General features: G+C 41.8%; 2 protein-coding genes across 2 annotated transcripts in view; one reads left to right on the top strand and one right to left on the bottom strand.

Annotated features, from left to right (window-relative positions):
• LOC112216387 (carbohydrate sulfotransferase 11) overlaps positions 1 to 658 on the bottom strand; it is a 16,217-nt gene extending 15,559 nt beyond the window's left edge. Inside the window, exon 1 of the mRNA XM_042299699.1 lies at positions 159 to 658. Within this exon, the coding sequence (XP_042155633.1) occupies positions 159 to 252 (94 nt within the window). The 5' untranslated portion in view covers positions 253 to 658. The remainder of the gene's footprint in view (positions 1 to 158) is intronic.
• Positions 659 to 14,609: 13,951 nt separating this feature from the next.
• LOC112216386 (toll-like receptor 5) lies at positions 14,610 to 17,776 on the top strand. The gene is made up of 2 exons (XM_024376354.2): positions 14,610 to 14,773; positions 15,529 to 17,776. Exons 1-2 carry the CDS (start codon positions 14,754 to 14,756, stop codon positions 17,501 to 17,503), a joined length of 1,995 nt encoding a protein of 664 aa, XP_024232122.1. The 5' UTR covers positions 14,610 to 14,753; the 3' UTR covers positions 17,504 to 17,776.
• The last annotated feature ends 3,454 nt before the right edge of the window (positions 17,777 to 21,230 follow it).

Genomic DNA, 21,230 nt, shown 5'->3' with positions numbered 1-21,230 from the left:
CGTTTCAGTTAGACATGATGTTTGTGATCTAGACAACTAGGCTAATGAACAACAGCTAACAACGTGTTATACCTAATACCCCAAAACGTCCCTCTACAGGTGCATAGGGACACCATCCCATGGCTGATGTAAGATGATGGTCGACAGTCCACACTTACCTGGCCTTGTGATGTTCTGAAAGTACAATATGACCATGAAAAGTGACCCAACGCATGTCGCCAGGAAGATTCGTCCAACTTTGGGTTTTGTCATCCTGATTCCCCGAGCTGGCAGAGTAGAGCAGAACCCTCTCCCCGAGGTGTCTCATGCGAGGCAGCTCGTCTGATGCGATTTAACGATAGAAGGGAAAGAATGGACCTTCATGTGGAAAAACTTGGCAGTGATACCGTTATATCAGTCTATTTCTCAATTATTCTATTCGACGAAAAAAAATATTGGAAAGCGCGAAAGTCGGTTGCCTTTGTAGGAGTTCAGATCAATTATATATTTCAATCATATTTTACGTTCCGCTGACATTTCTCATCGTATACAAGTCCCGAGAGAGCCACATTGTTTCGGAGTTCTCTGATAATCCCCATCGTTCAACAATTTTCGTTTCGTCAATTTTTTCAACCCAGTCAAACTTCCCGAAACATGGTCGGCGGCACTGGGCTATGACGTCACACCCACCCCTAGTACTTTCTTGCGGTGACCGTCACCCATCTGAAGGTTGTCACTAGTTACTACAGCCACAAAGTCAAAATTGTATAATAGGTGGGGTTTAGCCATGATGATGACTTTGTGGCTGTGGTAACTAGTGACGACCCCAATCTTCCCTGTGACAAATTAATCCAATAATATAGGTCAGGGTTCCCCAACTGGTGGCCCGCGTGCCCCCGAGTTATTTGAGAAGAAAATATATATATATATACACACTACCATTCAGAAGTTTGGGGTCACTTAGAAATGTCCTTGTTTTTGAAAGAAAAGCATTAGAAAACCCCTTTGCAATTATGCTAGCACAGCTGAAAACTGTTGTACTGATTAAAGTAACAATAAAACAGGCCTTCTTTAGACTAGTTGAGTATCTGTGGCATTAGCATTTGTGGGTTCAATTACAGGATCAAAATGGCCAGAAACAAAGAACTTTCTTCTGAAACTCGTCAGTCTATTCTTATTCTGAGAAATGAAGGCTATTCCATGCGAGAAATGCGAGAAATTGCACTGTGCACTACTCCATTCACAGAACAGCGCAAACTAGCTCTAACCAGAATAGAAAGAGGAGTGGGAGGCCCCGGTGCACAACTGAGCAAGAGGACAAGTACATTAGAGTGTCTAGATTGAGAAACAGATGCCTCACAAGTTCTCAACTGACAGCTTCATTAAATAGTACCTGTAAAACACCAGTCTCAACATCAACAGTGAAGAGGCCAATCGGGGATGCGGGCCTTCTACCCCACTCTACCCAATGTATTTTGGACAGTACAGAATGTCACCTTTTATTTGAGGATATTTTCATACATATCTGTTTTACCATTTAGAAATTAAAGCACTTTATGTATTTATGTATTTATGTATGTGTCTTTTCTGAGTAACTTTTATTGTCATCAAGAATATAAGATCTTCTGAACACATTAATGTGGATGCTACCATGGTTATGGATCATGAATTTGAATAATGATGAGCCAGAAAGATACAGAGGCACAAAGATCATACGATGCTAACCTCATATGATGCTAACCGCTCAGAAACATCTTATCGACTCACTTCAGTCATCATTCACCATTCAGTTCCTATTGGGCAAAACATAACCCAAAACACAACCAAAACAAACTGCATCCAACAAGTTGGGTGCCAGGTATACTATACAAATTATAAACTTCTGACTCCTTTAATACACTATAAGTGAATTTGTCCAAATACTTACGAAACCTTTCCAAAGTGGGGTCTAGCTACATAAAGTGCTTTCATTTCTAAACAGTGAAACAGATATGTATGAAAATACACTCAAATTAAAGGTGCAATTCTGTACTGTCTCCTCATATGAAACATTGATCTCAAATCCAATTATAGACATTATAGCCACATTTACCAGCCTGGTCTCATAGACTAGATGTAACATAGTAAACATAAATATGGCACACTCAAATTAGTATTTGTTATGGTTGGTATGGTTACATAAGTCCAATGGTTACTTAAGGCAAAACAAAAGTAGGCTGGATGGGTGGTATAACACAAATGTTTAGGAACCCAAAGATTGTGAGTTTGCATCTCATTATGGAAAATGTTTGCATTTTAGCTAATTAGCAACTTTTCAACCACTTACTACTTTTTAGCTACTTTGCAACTACTTAGCATGTTAGCTAACCCTAAGGGTTAGGGTAACCCTTTTAGCTAACCCTTCCCCAAACCCTAACCTTAACCCTTTAACCTAACTCCTAAACTTAACCATAACCCCTAACCCTTAGCCTAGCTAACATTAGCCACCTAACCACCTAGTTAGAATTCGTAACGTATCATACGTTTTGCAAATTCATAACATACAGTACATTTTGCAGATTCGTAAAATGTGAAACAAATGGGTGAGGAACATCCACAAATTAATACATACCATAGGAAATGTAACATATCATACTAAATGGAGTGTGATGGATTTACGTACAGAATAATATGAAATGCTCTGAGACCAGGTTGCAGCCATACAATATGGAGAGGAGTGTATATTCATGGTGGGTCTAGGGATGTTGAGGATAGTGAAGTGGGTCTAGAGATGTCGGGGATAGTTAAGTGGGTCTAGGGATGTCGGGGATAGTGAAGTGGGTCTAGGGATGTCGGGGATAGTGAAGTGGGTCTAGGGATGCCGGGGATAGTGAAGTGGGTCTAGGGATGTTGGGGATAGTGAAGTGGGTCTAGGGATGTCGAGGATAGTGAAGTGGGTGTAGGGATGTTGGGGTTAGTGAAGTGAGTCTAGGGATGTCGGGGATAGTGAAGTGGCTGTTGACGAGAGGCAGGCGGTTCGTGATGCGGTTCGGCACAATGTGCTCCACTGAAACTTCTGGCGATGAAGATATCAGTCAAATGTTGTGATGAGTCACGCCAAACATTACCTCAACTCTGCTCCACACCGGACAATGCCCGAAGCTGGGATTTAAGAGCACCAAACAAATTTAACATGGAGTACGATACATCTGACACATCTGATTACACAATACCCCTTCATTAAGGAATAGTTTTGTTTAATGATCATTATCATGCATAGTAAAAGAGGATATTAAGTGGCAGTACCATGACTGGTGGTTGGAGGAATGCGGGGGGTTATTCCTCTTTCGGACTGGCAGGCATCTCTATATGAATGCACTGATTGGACGCTCCATACAGCAGGCATTTCTAGGATCCAGTGGTGACCAGTCATTCAGGGCCGTTTTGAGACCCACCTTCACATATTAGTTTGAAAACATGTTTTTAATTGAGTTAATAAAGCTACTCTTTTTTGCTTTCTTAAGTAAGGCAGCTGCAAAATGCAGGTGTTTGAGCCTAGCTCAGTGCTTTCTGTGGTGGTGGGGCAGCCAGCAGAATATACGGAGAGTAGGGGTTGGTAATGTTCTCTAGTTGCACCGTGATTGGCTCAGTGTTCTGTCACTCATGGGGACACTACATCACCTCCAAATCTAAGGGTAGAGCTAGAAAATTCTAGCCCCTTTGGTGCTGCAATAGAGTTACATTAGAATGCCCATCCAAGAAGGCTCAAGGTCATTGGCCACAGATAAAATGATGTCAAATCACGTTATATCTAGAGCAGCTTTGATTAGACTGATCATGTCAACATCATACTTTCAAAATCGTAGCTAGCAAGCTAGCAGTCATCATCATGAATCAAGTCAACAATCTGCTGGCAAATCCATTTTAATCCTTATCATATGAAGAGAAATAACGAAGAGAAATTATAGATAAAATGTATCGGTGCTCATCGGCCATTGAAAATAAAAATTACACAAGTTGGATATCGCAAATTCAACAATGAGTGGTTTGGAAGGAATCAGTGGCTAACTGCAAGCATTGCACAAAGCAATCACTAGTCTGCTTTTTGGTGGAGTGGGTGAGTGGCCATGGTGTCAATCCAGCATGACTTTTTCTGCCCTCAAAACAACTGGAAACTCAGAACTGGGAAATTTGATTTCAAGACAACTGGGAACTCTGGGACAAAAACGAGCTCTGACTGGGAAAATACGTTTTGAACAGTCATCCAATTCTGAATTGCAAGTCGGGAACTCTGGCCTCTTTTTAGAGCTCTGACCTGAAGATCACTGACGTCAACATGATTCAACATAGTTTTTTTCTAAGTTCCCAGTTGCCATGAAAGCAACATAAATCCAGAGAATGCCAGACTTTGATGACAAAATTTGCCCACAAAGGGCCGCCGCGCCACGTTCCTGTTCAAGTGAGCACAGCATAACAAGGTGAGTCCAAAAATGTATTGCATGCTGCTGCATAAACGATGTTATATGCCATGGAGATATGTATACAGTAGCTAAGAAAGTTGGAACGGAAATGGCACTACACCAAACTGGAAGTCTTCCGACTAGCTTGGAAAGACAGTACCGTGCAGTATCGAAGAGCCCTCACTGCTGCTTGATCATCCTATTTTTTCCAACTTAATAGAAGAGAATAAGAACAATCCAAATTGTATTTTTGATACTGTCGCAAAGCTAACTCAAAAGCAGTATTCCCCAAGAGAGGATGGCTTTCACTTCAGCAGTGATAAGTTAATGAACTTCTTTGACGAAAAGATCATGATCATTAGAAAGCAAATTACGGACTCCTCTTTAAATCTGCGTATTTCTCCAAAGCTCAGTTGTCCTGAGTCTGCAAAACACTGCCAGGACCTAGGATCAAGGGAGACACTCAAGTGTTTTAGTACTATATCTCTTGACACATTGATGAAAATAGTCATGGCCTCGAAACCTTAAAGATGTATACCGGACCCTATTCCAACTAAACTACTGAAAGATCTGCTTCCTGTGCTTGGCCCTCCTATGTTGAATATAATAAACGGCTTCCCATCCACCGGATGTGTACCAAACTCACTAAGAGTGGCAGTAATAAAGCCTCTCTTGAAAAAGCCAACCTTGACCCAGAAAATATAAAAAACTAACGGCCAATATCAAAACTCCCATTCCTCTCAAATATTTTTGAAAAAGCTGTCTTGCAGCAACTCACTGCCTTCCTGAAGACAAACAATGTATATGAAACGCTTCAGTCTGGTTTTAGACCCTGTCATAGTACTGAGACCGCAATCGTGAAGGTGGTAAATGACCTTTTCATGGAGTCAGACCAAGGCTCTGCATCTGTCCTCGTGCTCCTAGACCTTAGTGCTGCATTTGATACCATCGATCACCAAATTCTTTTGGAGATTGGAAACCCAAATTGGTCTACATGGACAAGTTTAGGACTGGTTTAGATCTTATCTGCCGGAAAGATATGAGTTTGTCTCTGTGGATGGTTTGTCCTCAGACAAATCAACTGTAAATTTCGGTGTTCCTCAAGGTTCCGTTTTAGGACCACTATTGTTTTCACTATATATTTTACCTCTTGGTGATGTCATTCGGGAACATAATGTTAACTTTCACTGCTATGCGAACGAGACACAGCCTGTGTTTCAGACATAAGGAAGTGGATGGCGGAAAATGTTTTACTTTTAAACTCGGACAAAACAGAGATGCTAGTTCTAGGTCCCAAGAAACAAAAAGATCTTCTGTTGGATCTGACAATTAATCTGGTTGTACAGTCGTCTCAAATTAAAACCGTGAAGGACCTTGGCATTACTCTGGACCCTGATCTCTCTTTTGACGAACATATCAAGAATATTTCAGTTTTTACATATTTTTTTACTTTCTGTCAAAAAAAGATGCAGAAAAATGTATCCGTGCTTTTGACACTTCTAGATTAGACTACTGCAATGCTCTACTTTCCGGCTATCCGGATAAAGCACTAAATAAACTTCCGTTAGTGCTAAACACGGCTGCTAGAATCTTGACTAGAACTAACAAATGTGATCATATTACTCCAGTGCTAGCCTTTCTACACTGGCTTCCTGTTAAGGCTAAGGCTGATTTCAAGGTTTTACTGCTAACCTACAGAGCATTACATGGGCCTGCTCCTACCTATCTTTCCAATTTGGTCCTGCCATACATACCGACACGTACGCTACGGTCAAAGAATGCAGGCCTCCTTACTGTCCCTAGAATTTCTAATCAAACAGCTGGATGCAGGGCTTTCTCCTGTAGAGCTCCATTTTTATGGAATGGAGTCTATCCATGTGAGAGATGCAGACTCGGTCTCGACCTTTAAGTCTTTATTGAAGACTTATCTCTTCAGTGGGTCCTATGATTGAGTGTAGTCTGGACCAGGGGTGTGAAGGTGAACGGAAAGGTACTGGAGTGACGAACCACCCTTGCTGTCTCTGCCTGACCGGTTCCTCTCTCCACTGGGATTCTCTGCCGCTAACCCTATTACGGGGGCTGAGTCACTGGTTTACTGGTGCTCTTCCATGCCGTCCCTAGGAAGGGTGTGTCACTTGAGTGGGTTGAGTCATTGACGTGAAATTCTTGTCTGGGTTGGCGTCCCCTTCGGATTCGTGGTGTGTGGGAGGTCTTCGTGGGCTATACTTGGCCTTGTCTCAGGGTAGTAGGTTGGTGGTTGAAGATATCTCTCTAGCGGTATGGGGGCTGTGCCTTGGCAAAGTGGGTGGGGTTTTATCCTGCCTGTTTGGCCCTGTCCGGGGGCATCGTCGGACGGGCCACAGTGTCTCCCGACCCCTCTTGTCTCAGCCTCCAGTATTTATGCTGCAATAGTTTGTGTCGGGGGGCTAGGGTCAGTCTGTTATATCTGGACTATTTCTCATGTCTTATCCAGTGTCCTGTGTGAATTTAAGTATGCTCCCTCTAATTCTCTTTCTCTCTCTTTCTATTTCTCTTTCTCTTGCTCTCTCTCTGCTCTCAGAGGACCTGAGCCATAGGACCATGCCTCAGGACTATGTGGCCTGATGACTCCTTGCTGTCCCCAACCCACCTGGTCATGCTGCAGCTCCAGTTTCAACTGTTCTGCCTGCAGCTATGGAACCCTGACCTGTTCACCGGATGTGCTACCTGTCCCAGACCTGCTGTTTTCAACTCTCTAGAGACAGCAGGAGAGGTAGAGATACTCTGAATGATCGGCTATGAAAAAACAACTGACATTTCCTCCTGAGGTGCTGACCTGTTGCACCCTCTACAACCACTGTGATTATTATTATCTGACCCTGCTGGTCATCTATGAACGTTTGAACATCTTGGCCATGTTTTGTTATAATCTCCTTCTGGCACAGCTAAAAGAGGACTGGCCACCCCTCAGAGCCTGGTTCCTCCTGTTGGGGAATAATCAGAATTGGTGGGTAACATAGATAAGATGTTTTATATTCATCATATGCTTATGAGTTATTTCTCATAAGAATGTATTTTGTTGTACTATAGTGGTGGCCATTGGCAGTTATCTGTTCTATGTCAAGACTAAGTTGCATGGGCCGCAGAGAGGGGAGAGGTCAAGGTGTCATCATGTGTAAACATATCTTTTGCTCTTTTGCTCCACTGTGTCTGTGTGCCAGTCACTCCCTCCCTGGAATCATTCTATGCTCCCTCTTTGTTGACCTATAGGGTCACTCTCCTCTCCGTGAGTTTGTCCAGGATTGGTTGTATTTAGAATTGGTTCTATCTAAATGACAATTTGATATACAGTGCCTTGCGAAAGTATTCGGCCCCCTTGAACTTTGCGACCTTTTGCCACATTTCAGGCTTCAAACATAAAGATATAAAACTGTATTTTTTTGTGAAGAATCAACAACAAGTGGGACACAATCATGAAGTGGAACGACATTTATTGGATATTTCAAACTTTTTTAACAAATCAAAAACTGAAAAATTGGGCCTGCAAAATTATTCAGCCCCCTTAAGGTAATACTTTGTAGCGCCACCTTTTGCTACGATTACAGCTGTAAGTCGCTTGGGGTATGTCTATCAGTTTTGCACATCGAGAGACTGAAATTTTTTCCCATTCCTCCTTGCAAAACAGCTCGAGCTCAGTGAGGTTGGATGGAGAGCATTTGTGAACAGCAGTTTTCAGTTCTTTCCACAGAATCTCAATTGGATTCAGGTCTGGACTTTGACTTGGCCATTCTAACACCTGGATGTGTTTATTTTTGAACCATTCCATTGTAGATTTTGCTTTATGTATTGGATCATTGTCTTATTGGAAGACAAATCTCCGTCCCAGTCTCAGGTCTTTTGCAGACTCCATCAGGTTTTCTTCCAGAATGGTCCTGTATTTGGCTCCATCCATCTTCCCATCAATTTTAACCATCTTCCCTGTCCCTGCTGAAGAAAAGCAGGCCCAAACCATGATGCTGCCACCACCATGTTTGACAGTGGGGATGGTGTGTTCAGGGTGATGAGCTGTGTTGCTTTTACGCCAAACATAACGTTTTGCATTGTTGCCAAAAAGTTCCATTTTGGTTTCATCTGACCAGAGCACCTTCTTCCACATGTTTGGTGTGTCTCCCAGGTGGCTTGTGGCAAACTTTAAACAACACTTTTTATAGATATCTTTAAGAAATGGCTTTCTTCTTGCCACTCTTCCATAAAGGCCAGATTTGTGCAATATACGACTGATTGTTGTCCTATGGACAGAGTCTCCCACCTCAGCTGTAGATCTCTGCAGTTCATCCAGAGTGATCATGGGCCTCTTGGCTGCATCTCTGATCAGTCTTCTCCTTGTATGAGCTGAAAGTTTAGAGGGACGGCCAGGTCTTGGTAGATTTGCAGTGGTCTGATACTCCTTCCATTTCAATATTATCGCTTGCACAGTGCTCCTTGGGATGTTTAAAGCTTGGGAAATCTTTTTGTATCCAAATCCGGCTTTACACTTCTTCACAACAGTATCTCGGACCTGCCTGGTGTGTTCCTTGTTCTTCATGATGCTCTCTGCGCTTTTAACGGACCTCTGAGACTATCACAGTGCAGGTGCATTTATACGGAGACTTGATTACACACAGGTGGATTGTATTTATCATCATTAGTCATTTAGGTCAACATTGGATCATTCAGAGATCCTCACTGAACTTCTGGAGAGAGTTTGCTGCACTGAAAGTAAAGGGGCTGAATAATTTTGCACGCCCAATTTTTCAGTTTTTGATTTGTTAAAAAAGTTTGAAATATCCAATAAATGTCGTTCCACTTCATGATTGTGTCCCACTTGTTGTTTATTCTTCACAAAAAATACAGTTTTATATCTTTATGTTTGAAGCCTGAAATGTGGCAAAAGGTCGCAAAGTTCAAGGGGGCCGAATACTTTCGCAAGGCACTGTATATCATAGGGTGGGGGTAATGTCTTGGTACCATTTTGTACCAAGGGCGAGATAAGAGCTTTGTTTAGGAGACCAAACTGAACGATAATTTATAGCCAACTCTGTCTGACTAGGGGATATTCCTCTGAAGTAAAGTCTTTCTTTGTGTAAGTTCCTAAGACCTGTGTTTTGTCATGTCATCTATGGGGGTGGATCTTTGCTATAAAGGATCCCATTTGCCAATATGTTGGGCACTCTCAACTTTTCATTAGAGATACTGAGCTGTTGAAAGTCAAAATGCTATTGCATAAGCTTAATTATTATTAAAGGTGAAGATTAAGCATAACTCTGACTCATGTGTGATTTGCTCTCTCATCATTTGGCAATTAAGGAAATTTCCACGACACTCCCTAGGTTTCTTCCTAGGTTCTGGCCTTTCTAGAGAGTTTTTCCTAGCCACCATGCTTCTACATCTGCATTGCTTGCTGTTTGAGGTTTTAGGCTGGGTTTCTGTACAGCACTTTGTGACATCAGCTGATGTAAAAAGGACTTTATATATACATTTGAGTGATTGATTGATGTTGTGTAGTAAGCTGTTAGTAGCCTATGTGCCTCACTCTAATCATTTGGTCCCTTTTCCCCTCATAACTTAGCCTACTGTTCTGACTTGGTGGTGTACATGTAGCCTATAGCCTGTTTTAAAAATGTAATCGTTGAATATTGTAAGAGCATTCATTGTCTGCTTATATGCCCCATTTATTTATCATACGGTTCTGACTTGGTGTACAGGGAGAATACTTTAACGGCCCATGTTCTGAATTCTGTCACTGTACATTTCAAAAGTGATAAACAAATACGTTAGTAATATTGACTACGTCCGTCCTAGCTCGAAAAATGTTTTAATCGAAATTACAGATTGCCTCTTATCCGCTTGTCGTCCCCTTATGCCATAATTTGTACATCTCAATTGTCAGTAGAAACCACATTTGTTAAACAAGTCAGCCATATCAGCTATGTTTGTTTTTGAAAGGCAGTAAATGAGGCTGAATGAACTGTTTAGCTGCCATACAAGACTCCACTGCCGGGTGTAGCAGTGGTAAAGTGTTGGGACTGCTGTTGGGACTCTGCTGTTGGGACAGCCTTATGTAGGCCCTAACAGTGTGTGGGCACCATTTGTCACAGTAACAGTGCAATTCATGTGTTGTGTAGTTTTGTGTTTTGGGTTAGTGGGTAGTAGTGGGTTTGCTGGCATGCATCTAAAACATGCATTTTTTTGTTTGCCTCACCAAGATTTACATGTTAAAATCGCCACTGCTATGATGTCTGATTTGTCCTCCCGGGATTCGTCTGTGTTCTCTTATTGGACTAACTCTGGGGTAGACTCAGGTTGGGGAGGCCTGCTGCCTCAATAACTGACCTGATGCTACAGAGAAAAAACATTGCAATGTCAGTAAACAAAGATTCCTTCTTCTTATCATTATCTTAACTTTAAAGTGACTGACAACACAGTGAAATGTCTGCTGGTGTGCATACCATATACATGTTGTGCCTGCTCACACACCCATCTCTGACTATCTAATTGGTGTGTTGCAGATGGAGAGATGATTGTGCTGTCAGTGGGGAGTAGTTCCACATACTGTAATGATAGCATTGGGCTCATGTTTTGGAAACTCTCTACTGTGCCACATCAATGCATAGGGCTACCATAAAAGTATCCCTTTATGGATGTCACAGATCCCTCCGGAACTGTGTCATTACGCACACCTGGTCCCCATTTCCCTAATTGTAATTGTATAAATGTGCCCTTTGATTTCCATTGGGCTGTTGATTATTGTTCCGATATCCGTTGGTCGTGTGAGTAGCTGTGCTGTGTTGTTTTGGCTTTCGTGCCGCTTGTATTGTGCAGATGATTACGGGTCTCGTCCCGTGTGGTATCATTGGGCGCTTGTGAATGTATTCGAGGTACTCCTCGCTCTTTTGTTTGATTCTCAACCTTGTGTTTTGTATACGTGTTTGTTTGGTCTTCGTCCCTGTGCCTTTACATGGCACTCTGTAATTTGGGTAAATAAAAATTATTATTATGCATCTCCCGATATCTTTTTACCAACGTGACAACAGCTCATAAGTGGAGAGCCTTGTGTTTTATGTTTGATACCATTCCATTGATTTTGCTCCAGCCGTTACCACAAGCCTGTTCTCTCAAATCAAGGTGCCACCAACCTCCTGTACTTTAAACTAACTACCGAAAGAGAATTTAAGCTAATCTAAATACTTGTTATATACATGAAATATTATCTAAACCAGAAAATGACTTATTTCAAAATAATAATAATTTATTTTAGAATGTTTGTTTTTTTACTAATGATTAGAAATATAACTACAAGCTGACTGCCAGTGATTCATCCTTGCTTGAGTCTCACCCAGTCTCTGTGTGGTGGACTGCTGGGCCACGTTCAGTAGCCAAACTTTGTTGATCGTGGCATAGAATAGAGCAAACATGATTCCTTATTCTACAAGTCAAAGGCATTTGTTCTACATAGCATATTTCGATCTGAACATTCCAAGAAGTTGCGTCCTGCTGAATGCTCCCCAGGACAGTGGTGGACTCTCCAGGTGTGAGGACCAGGGCCATGAAGGACAGTGGTGGACTCTCCAGGTGTGAGGACCAGGGCTCTGAAGGACAGTGGTGGACTCTCCAGGTGTGAGGACCAGGGCCATGAAGGACAGTGGTGGACTCTCCAGGTGTGAGGACCAGGGCTCTGAAGGACAGTGGTGGACTCTCCAGGTGTGAGGACCAGGGCCATGAAGGACAGTGGTGGACTCTCCAGGTGTGAGGACCAGGGCTCTGAAGGACAGTGGTAGACTCTCCAGGTGTGAGGACCAGGGCCATGAAGGACAGTGGTGGACTCTCCAGGTGTGAGGACCAGGGCTCTGAAGGACAGTGGTAGACTCTCCAGGTGTGAGGACCAGGGCCATGAAGGACAGTGGTGGACTCTCCAGGTGTGAGGACCAGGGCCATGAAGGACAGTGGTGGACTCTCCAGGTGTGAGGACCAGGGCTCTGAAGGACAGTGGGTGTCTCTCCAGGTGTGAGGAGCAGGGCCATGAAGGACAGTGATGGACTCTCCAGGTGTGAGGACCAGGGCTCTGAAGGACAGTGGTGGACTCTCCAGATGTGAGGAGCAGGGCCATGAAGGACAGTGATGGACTCTCCAGGTGTGAGGACCAGGGCTCTGAAGGACAGTGGTAGACTCTCCAGGTGTGAGGACCACAGCATGAAGGACAGTGATGGACTCTCCAGGTGTGAGGAGCAGGGCCATGAAGGACAGTGGTGGACTCTCCAGGTGTGAGGACCAGGGCTCTGAAGGACAGTGGGTGTCTCTCCAGGTGTGAGGAGCAGGGCCATGAAGGACAGTGATGGACTCTCCAGGTGTGAGGACCAGGGCTCTGAAGGACAGTGGTGGACTCTCCAGATGTGAGGAGCAGGGCCATGAAGGACAGTGATGGACTCTCCAGGTGTGAGGACCAGGGCTCTGAAGGACAGTGGTAGACTCTCCAGGTGTGAGGACCAGGGCTCTGAAGGACAGTGGTAGACTCTCCAGGTGTGAGGACCACAGCATGAAGGACAGTGATGGACTCTCCAGGTGTGAGGAGCAGGGCCATGAAGGACAGTGGTGGACTCTCCAGGTGTGAGGACCAGGGCCATGAAGGACATTGGGTGTCTCTCCAGGTGTGAGGAGCAGGGCCATGAAGGACAGTCAGGGCCAACAGTGAGGAGGTGGGGCTGGGCAGGGACTTGTAGGTCAGGGAGGGGGAAGGAATCACTTCATCCACAATGGACATAGATTCCTGGATAGAAAACCCAAAATACATTGGTACACACACAGACAGAGAGAGAGTGAAAAAAGCATCTGCCTTACTTCCTGCTCATCCTCCTCAGAGAAATGTGGGGCTGTCATGCCAAATAATGTCCCCAAGACAAACCCCCCTTGAGTCACAATGGGAATCGATAAACTATTACACTTTTGAGCAGGGGGACACTATTTGGCATGACAGGCCTTCTAGTGGTTGAAGAGTGAACTGGCTAGTGAAGTCAAACCTCTAATAAGGCTAGTGGTAAGTCCCATATAGAAGGATAGAGGACTCTTTTTTGGTATTTGTCCCATTATGGCATCTGTGAGCGTACGGGCAGCGCCATTGAGGCCATCTCCACTTTGAAGTAGTCCCTTTTCTTCTTCTACTACTCTTATGAGTTGGTAAACAAACTGAAACGGTGAACAAACAGGGATAAGCCAAGGTTGGTGATTTACTGCCCCCTGCAGTTATGGAATATTTTCTCACAATTATAATTAGTTGACTGATCCCTCCTGATGACCTGGATGGAATTATGTGACTCGTCCTTAACCCACAGCAAGTCCCTCCCAGTTGACGACTTCAAACTGGTAAAAGTCCTCAATAGTGATGCCCATGGTAAAACAGGCTTTTGGGCAGTAGAGTCCTTTATCATTCTCTATGATAAGTCTCACTCATTTGTGAAGTGTGACCCCTTGTGGACTACTAGAGGCCGCTATTTGATGATGCTTATTTATCCTTATTGACTTACAGTCGTTCCTATTTCATTAGTTCAATATATTGTCTTATTCCAGGCTGATGTTTTTGGTGAGCAGGGTTGCAATTTTTTCATCATTGCATGTAATTCAGGACATGTCTGTCCTGCTCTCAAAGACATTGCCAATATGAGCTTTACATTTTTTAAATGTTATTGAGAGGCCAATATGAGTGTAATGTTAAAACCTTACAGTTTTGGACTATTCCGAATCTTTTCATTCAGAGTGAATATATTAATACACCATTTTACAGTTCTACAAGTTCACACTACAGGTAAGCAGCGGTGGAAATCAAATCAAATCAAATTGTGTGGAAATTGCGTAAGGAAGGAGTTTCCAAAACAACAGGGGGAACATTTTTGGCATGCAAAATGTTTTGAGCCTCATGTCCGGTGGTCCAATAGTGGTTCATTCCCGGAGTGATATTTTTTCACCAATTCTACCCCTGATTGTAAATGGAGTATTGAGACAGAAAGAAATTCCCTGGTTCTACACATTCAATTAGCATAATGTGTAATAAGAATGTAATTGTGACACAATTTTGCACAACATGTTTACACAGGGGGAAATGTTTTTCCCTGTGTTTCAAGAGGACACTTTGATGTAAGTCAAAACCACAGGACTATAAAAACTTCACTAGGTCAGTCAGAAGAGAAGTAAGGTTATCTCATGTAGATCACTCTCAAAAATTGCTGGATAGGAAAGTCAGTTTCTGGGTTTATGAAAATCAGTGCTTCAAGTTATCTGCGAGGGGAGATCTGATAAACATACTCACAAGCTGTAAACATATTCTTTATGAGCGCGCATCACTTCAGGTAAGCTACAACTTTTCATTTAATTCTTTGATTATTGACTATTCATTTTTTGTTGAAGTTGATTGGTTGGTTTAATGTGATTTACTTTTTAAATTATTTTTTTAACCTTTTTTGACTTAACTTAATACATGGAGAAAATATTGATTTGTTTTTCAACATTATTTGAACCTGATTGTTGACTTGGATTTGCATTGAACTTTGGAGGAAAAAATGTACAAGAACTTAAAGGTTCAATGCAGCCATTTTGATCTCACCATCAAATCATTTCTGAGTAACATCTAAGTATCTAACTTGGATTGTTTTCAATTAAAATGGTCAAAAAGATACAAAAAAATAGCTTCTACCATTCTATCATTTTTATCTCATAGTCCCATCTATGAATTTGAGAGTGGTGACATTTCTCCAGTCCCATCCCTCAGCTGTTTAGCTCAAAAAGCACCTTTATTCATTGATATACTACAAACAGGCCTGGGGAAGCCTTGTTACACCAGACTAGAGCAAGGCTGTGTACTCAGCACACACATAAAGTAGGGGATTGTCATTAGCATGCTGGGACAGAACCAGTGGACTATGGACCTTTAAGTGAAAACAGACAGTTAAACATAAACTCCCTAGCCAAGGATGTCTCATCTGAAGGGGATACCTCAAGACTGAAATATCTATCCAATTAATGTATGTATGGTAGCCCTGTAATGACATAAACATCATTTTTATTATATTTAAATAATTTGCATTATTTTCTACTTTTGTGCAAGGGGGATGATGAGGAACTGTATACTGCTGGTTATCTTTGGAGTCTACCTGCAAGTGGTGAAATGCACCCCAAGATGTCCACTATATGGTTCTATAGCAGTTTGCACCAACCTGTCTCTATATCAGGTCCCTGCACTGCCTCCATACATTACCCATGTGTATATGAGGGATAACTACATCAGTGAGATAAACGAGACATCTTTCTCTGGGCTTGAAGGGCTAAAGGAACTGGACCTCAGTTGGCAACGAGTCAATGGGCTAACTATAAGAACTAACACCTTTCAAAGACTGGCAAACTTGGCAGTGCTCTATTTAGGACATAATAGAGGTTTACAGATTGAGCCAGATGCGTTTGTGGGACTGTCCAACCTGAGAACACTCTCTCTGTATGTGTGTGACCTGACTGAATCCATATTACAGGGCGACTATCTCAGGCCCCTGGTGTCTTTGAAAACGCTAGATCTGTATGGTAACCAAGTGAAAAGAATCCAACCTTCACCATTCTTTGTGAACATGACAGATTTCCAAGAGTTAAACATGACCCTAAACAAGATGGAAAGCATATGTGAGGAAGATTTGCTTGGCTTTTGTGGCAAACACTTTCGGTTGCTCAAATTGAACAGCGTCTATCTAAATGGTATGACTCAAAATGGTTTTGACTGGAAACGATGTGGAAATCCCTTTAGAAACATGTCTATAGAGACACTTGACTTATCTTCCAACGGATTCAACGTGGACAAGGCTAAATTGTTTTTCAATGCAATCCAAGGAACGAAAATTCACCATATTATTCTGGAACACAGCACCATGGGAAAATCATTTGGTTTCAACAATTTCAAAGACCCAAACAAGAAAACATTCAATGGCCTCAAGAATAGTGGCATCAAGATTCTAGATTTGTCCAAATGCTTTATATTTGCTTTGCAATATGCAGTATTCAGTCCACTGAGAGAGGTAGAGGACATAACATTAGCCCAAAACAAAATTAACCAGATCGACAGGGGGGCGTTTTGGGGTCTTGAAAATTTACAAAGACTCAACCTGTCACACAATCTTATAGGGGAAATCTATTCTTACACATTTGACAATCTACCCAATATTTTTGAATTAGATTTATCTTACAATCATATTGGTGCATTGGGATATCAGGCATTTACAGGACTTCCACACCTACAAATCCTGGATCTTACAGGAAACTCTATTCGCCAACTAGGTACATATGGTTACCTTGCACCACTACCAAACCTGCAACTTCTTCATTTGGCTGATAATAAGATCACATCCTTAGAGGGCCTCTTGGGCTTTGCTAACAGTACTATCATACTGAATGTTCAAAACAACAGGTTAACTAATTTAGAGGATGTATACATTGTGTTAGCTAAATTCATGCGCATTGAGCGTATCTGGTATGGTAACAACAACATAAAGTGGTGCATCTTTAGCAGTAATATTTCAGTGCCCGCTGTAAACTCTCTAAGGCTGCTGGAGCTCAGGAACATCGCCCTGCACATTTTATGGGGACATGGAGTGTGTTTGGACGTATTTGAAAATCTTATCAAGCTTTTTAGTCTGGATTTAAGCTTTAACTCGCTGAGGGCTCTCCCAGATGGCATATTCAAAGGCCTCGTCTCTCTGGAAGAGATGGATCTCAGCTTCAACTCTCTCACATACCTCCAACCAGACATTTTCCCAGCGAGTCTCAAAACAGTTGACCTCTCTTACAATTTCCTCTCCTCTCCTGACCCAGCGACTTTCAGTTCTCTCAGCTGGATCAACTTATATAGGAATCGCTTCCACTGTGACGGTGGCCTGAAGGACTTTCTGACGTGGATGAACAGGACCAATGTGACTTTTCCAGACCCCGGCGTGGCTGAATTCAGCTGTGAGTTCCCCTCGGATCTCCATGGTGTCAGCCTGTTGAATTACAGCAAATTCATAAGGGAAAAGTACCCAAAACCATCTTTAACAAAAATATAAAACAAGACAATTAGAGTTGGTATTATGTGTGTCATTTTCCATGCTATCTACTCTGTTTACACATTTTCTATTGGGAATCACATTTTATTTTGTTGCCTACAATATCCTGCATGTCATATGGCATAATGTATGATATAAATACCTCATCAACACATCTTTAGTTTATCACACAGCGTAAATCAAATCAGCCAAGACAGTTAAAAGGTGTCTTCCAAAAGCATTATTTTCAAATGTTTGTCTAAAGGAAAATACATATATATATATATATTGTCATTCTGTGCTTTTTTCCGTTATCTCACCACAAGACCCAATCTTTTGTGAAGTGTGAGCCCCTGTGGACTACTAAAGAGGCTGCTATTTGATGCTTATTTATGCAATAAGGCCCGGGGGGGAGTGGTATTTGGCCAATATACCACGACTAAGGGCTGTTCTTACACACAACGCAACGCGGAGTGCCTGGATACAGCCCTTAGCCGTGGTATATTGGCCATATACCACAAACCCAGAGGTGCCTTATTGCTATTAGAAACTGGTTACCAACGTAATTAGAGCAGTAAAAATACATGTTTTGTCATGCCTGTGTTATAAGGTCTGATATACCACCGCTGTCAGCCAATCCGCATTCAGGGCTCGAACCACTCAGGTTATAGCTATCCTTATATAGCCATTCATTTTTCATGAATTCAATATATTGTCTTATTCCAGACAGAGTTCATTTTGCGTGCAGGGTTGCGATTTTATCAACATTATATGTAATTTCAGATCATATCTGTCCTGCTCCCAAAAACATTACCAATACGAACTTAATTAATTTTTTAAATTAAGATAAATGTTATTGTATTCTGAGAGGCTAATATGATTGTAATAACAATGACATTTCGAACTATTCAGAATGTTTTAATTCAGAGAGAATGTATGAATAAAACATTTTTTTTCTTCAGTTCTACAATGTCACACTAGTGGGCTACAGGTAAGGGCATTGTGGGGAAATTGGGTGAGAGAGAGGAGTGACCAGTGACCAGTTTTGAGCTGAATGACCAGTGAATGATACAATAATGGGGAATTTCCTGAGTGATATTTCTATCTCTATTTCTACCCCCCTCCCGGTGACCGTGGTGTGCTAACTGTAAATCGCTGCTAAATGACTACAATGTCAATTTCACGCCAAATAGCAGCTAGATAGGTTTAATATCCCACGCCTGATAGCAGCTAGATAGGTTTAGTATCTCACGCATGTTCGTTCAATCTTCCAGTACGCCACGTTTATTTGTCACCTCCCCCCTTCATACAGAACACAACCTGCTTCGTCTGTTCATTAGGTTTGGCCTAATCCAGGTGCTACGCAGGGTCCCCATCAATTTATTAATAACTGCAAAATAACATTATTTTGAAAATAGAGTGTACTCAATCTAGTGTCTCGACGCGCCCTTTTTTCGGTGAAAATCATAGCCCTCTCTCGCTCTCTCCCACCACAGGTTTATGACGGTCATAAATACCTAAAACTCTTTGCCCCACTCGGCAAAAATGGAGGTTAGGAATCCCTTTGTTACCACAGAGAAAGACTGTGCAATATGGTAAACTCAAAAGATTGAATAATTCCTTACTAATTTGTAATGTAACAATGTTATGGGATTTTTATGAATAATGACTCAATTATGTATACATTTAACTTAGAACTATGACTAAACAGAATTTCTTATTAACACTTTGTTCTAGCTTGCTATTTGTGTTGGTAGCTATCAAGTAAACGCAATGATAATAGTATGAATTACTGTATGAATCTTATAATCATAATACTGAATATAATGTGTGTAGTTTTAGTCAAGAATTAGAACAAGGACTTTCTGTTCCTTGTTAGAAATGAATGGAGCTATCATCAGACCTGCTGGAATACTGTGTTCCTTACAGGACATTCTGTCCTTACCCAGGGAGGGGAGAGACCTTGGGCTTGTAGTAGATTGTTTAACAGGTGGCAGACAATGTGAGAAGGCTTGTGAACTATATTGCCATTGTATCTGAGAGGAGGGACATTTATGACGAAATGTGAGGTATATAAACCAATGTACATGGTATTATGACCAGAGCTCTCGGGAATTAATGCTATTGATTAATTTTGAGACTGATCTTTGTCTATTTTATCCAAATAAGAACCTTACAAATTCTTAGAAACGGACAGTGTTTTGCTTTGTTACAATTGAATTGGTTAATGAACACATAGTTACTAAATTCATGTTACAAACTACCACAGCTGAACAACATAACTGTTTCTCTGAATGTGTATATTTCCCAGTTACCAGATTTACATTTGAATGTTGTATAAAATTAATGATTTGAGTATGGGACTACTTTTGAAAAGATGAAATGTGATGTTAGCCTTCTAAATGAGAGTATGGTTTTTCATGTAAAGTTTCAACTAGTCAGTGACCACAGAGCACATTTACAAAATGTACATTTAGTCAAGATAACGCCAGGACAGGGTCCCCACGTTGAAATGGCTAAAACGCTAGACCAAAACACGCAGGGTGATGCTAGCGTGTGAAGTGGTTCAAACTACAACTCTACCAAAGGACAAGGCCAGAGAATGTGGAGATCCTCACCACGCTGAAATGGTGAAGAAATCTACAAACTACAGACCAATTATTCAGGCTGCAGCTTTTTAAGTACTTTAGTCTAGTAAACGCAAACAGTCGAATGACCGAATAGTACTCTGACGTGTCTATTATAACAAGCTACAACTCCCAAAGACTTTGATCTATGGTGGACAAACCAGAGACTTTCTGTCAAAAATCTATCCGGCAGACGGGCAATCGCAGAGAGGGACAACAAAGGCCCTCTCTGCGAAGGGGTGGGGCCACTCTTGAGCTGGCCCCACCCCTTTCCTTTGTCTACCAAGCCGTCATATCGACTTAGCCCACTAGGGACTTTTGTGTATCATGTCAGTAACCAATGTATAACTATTGTGTGAGTGTGTTTATGTAATTCTGTGATTGATTAGTTGGTAAATAAATAAGCCAATTTGTTTATCGCTGATTCATGATTTATGTTAGGATTCGTGCAGATATCCAAAGGCTTGCAATGTTTAGGAATGAGACTGACGAGGTAACAATACATTAACAGAAGACTCATCGATAAGATAAAATATCTGAAGAGTTATATTCGGGAAATTTAAACTCTATAAAACATTTCCCCGTGGAACCCCGACTTCCTAGCTAATTACTATTCCGTGATTTGTTTAATTACTGAATAATTACACAGAGAATTGATTTGATAAATATAACAGTCTTCACATTTAATGATTGACTAGACAGGTGTCATAGTCAATGCTATGTGTGTGGCCCACAGACTCATGCCTTCATTTAATTGAGTGGTGGAGTTTGTTTTGGATGGCTGGTGCCTCGGTTGGATGAGGATTTCACTTAAGGACCAATGGAATGGTCTAAAATGAGAACTCTACCCACCTGGGGGTAACTGGCCATGCAAAACAAACTTCACCATGAATACACTAATGATAATACACATTTCTACACAACTGCTCTGACCCAAACACAACTGTGATGGCTCTGATCTTTTCACATTGTCTTTTACTGCTTGGTTGGTGGATGCACAATCTGGCATGAAATGACTCAGTAGTGTGAAAAACTGTTATAAGCTACAGAGATAAGCATTGCCACTTCCTTTGCAAACCTTGAATACTTTTAGCACATGTAGGGTATGGACTTGAAGGCAC

This window comes from Oncorhynchus tshawytscha, linkage group LG16 (genome assembly GCF_018296145.1).
Source record: "Oncorhynchus tshawytscha isolate Ot180627B linkage group LG16, Otsh_v2.0, whole genome shotgun sequence".
NCBI classification, from domain to species: Eukaryota; Metazoa; Chordata; class Actinopteri; order Salmoniformes; family Salmonidae; genus Oncorhynchus; species Oncorhynchus tshawytscha.
This window is presented reverse-complemented; position numbering and strand designations above follow the sequence as displayed.

Excerpts from the sequence above, each read along its gene's own strand:
- LOC112216386 (XM_024376354.2), top strand. The coding sequence starts at position 14,754 with ATGAGCGCGCATCACTTCAG. Across the intron at positions 14,774-15,528 it reads ATGAGCGCGCATCACTTCAG|GGGGATGATGAGGAACTGTA; the intron begins GTAAGCTACAAC and ends CTTTTGTGCAAG.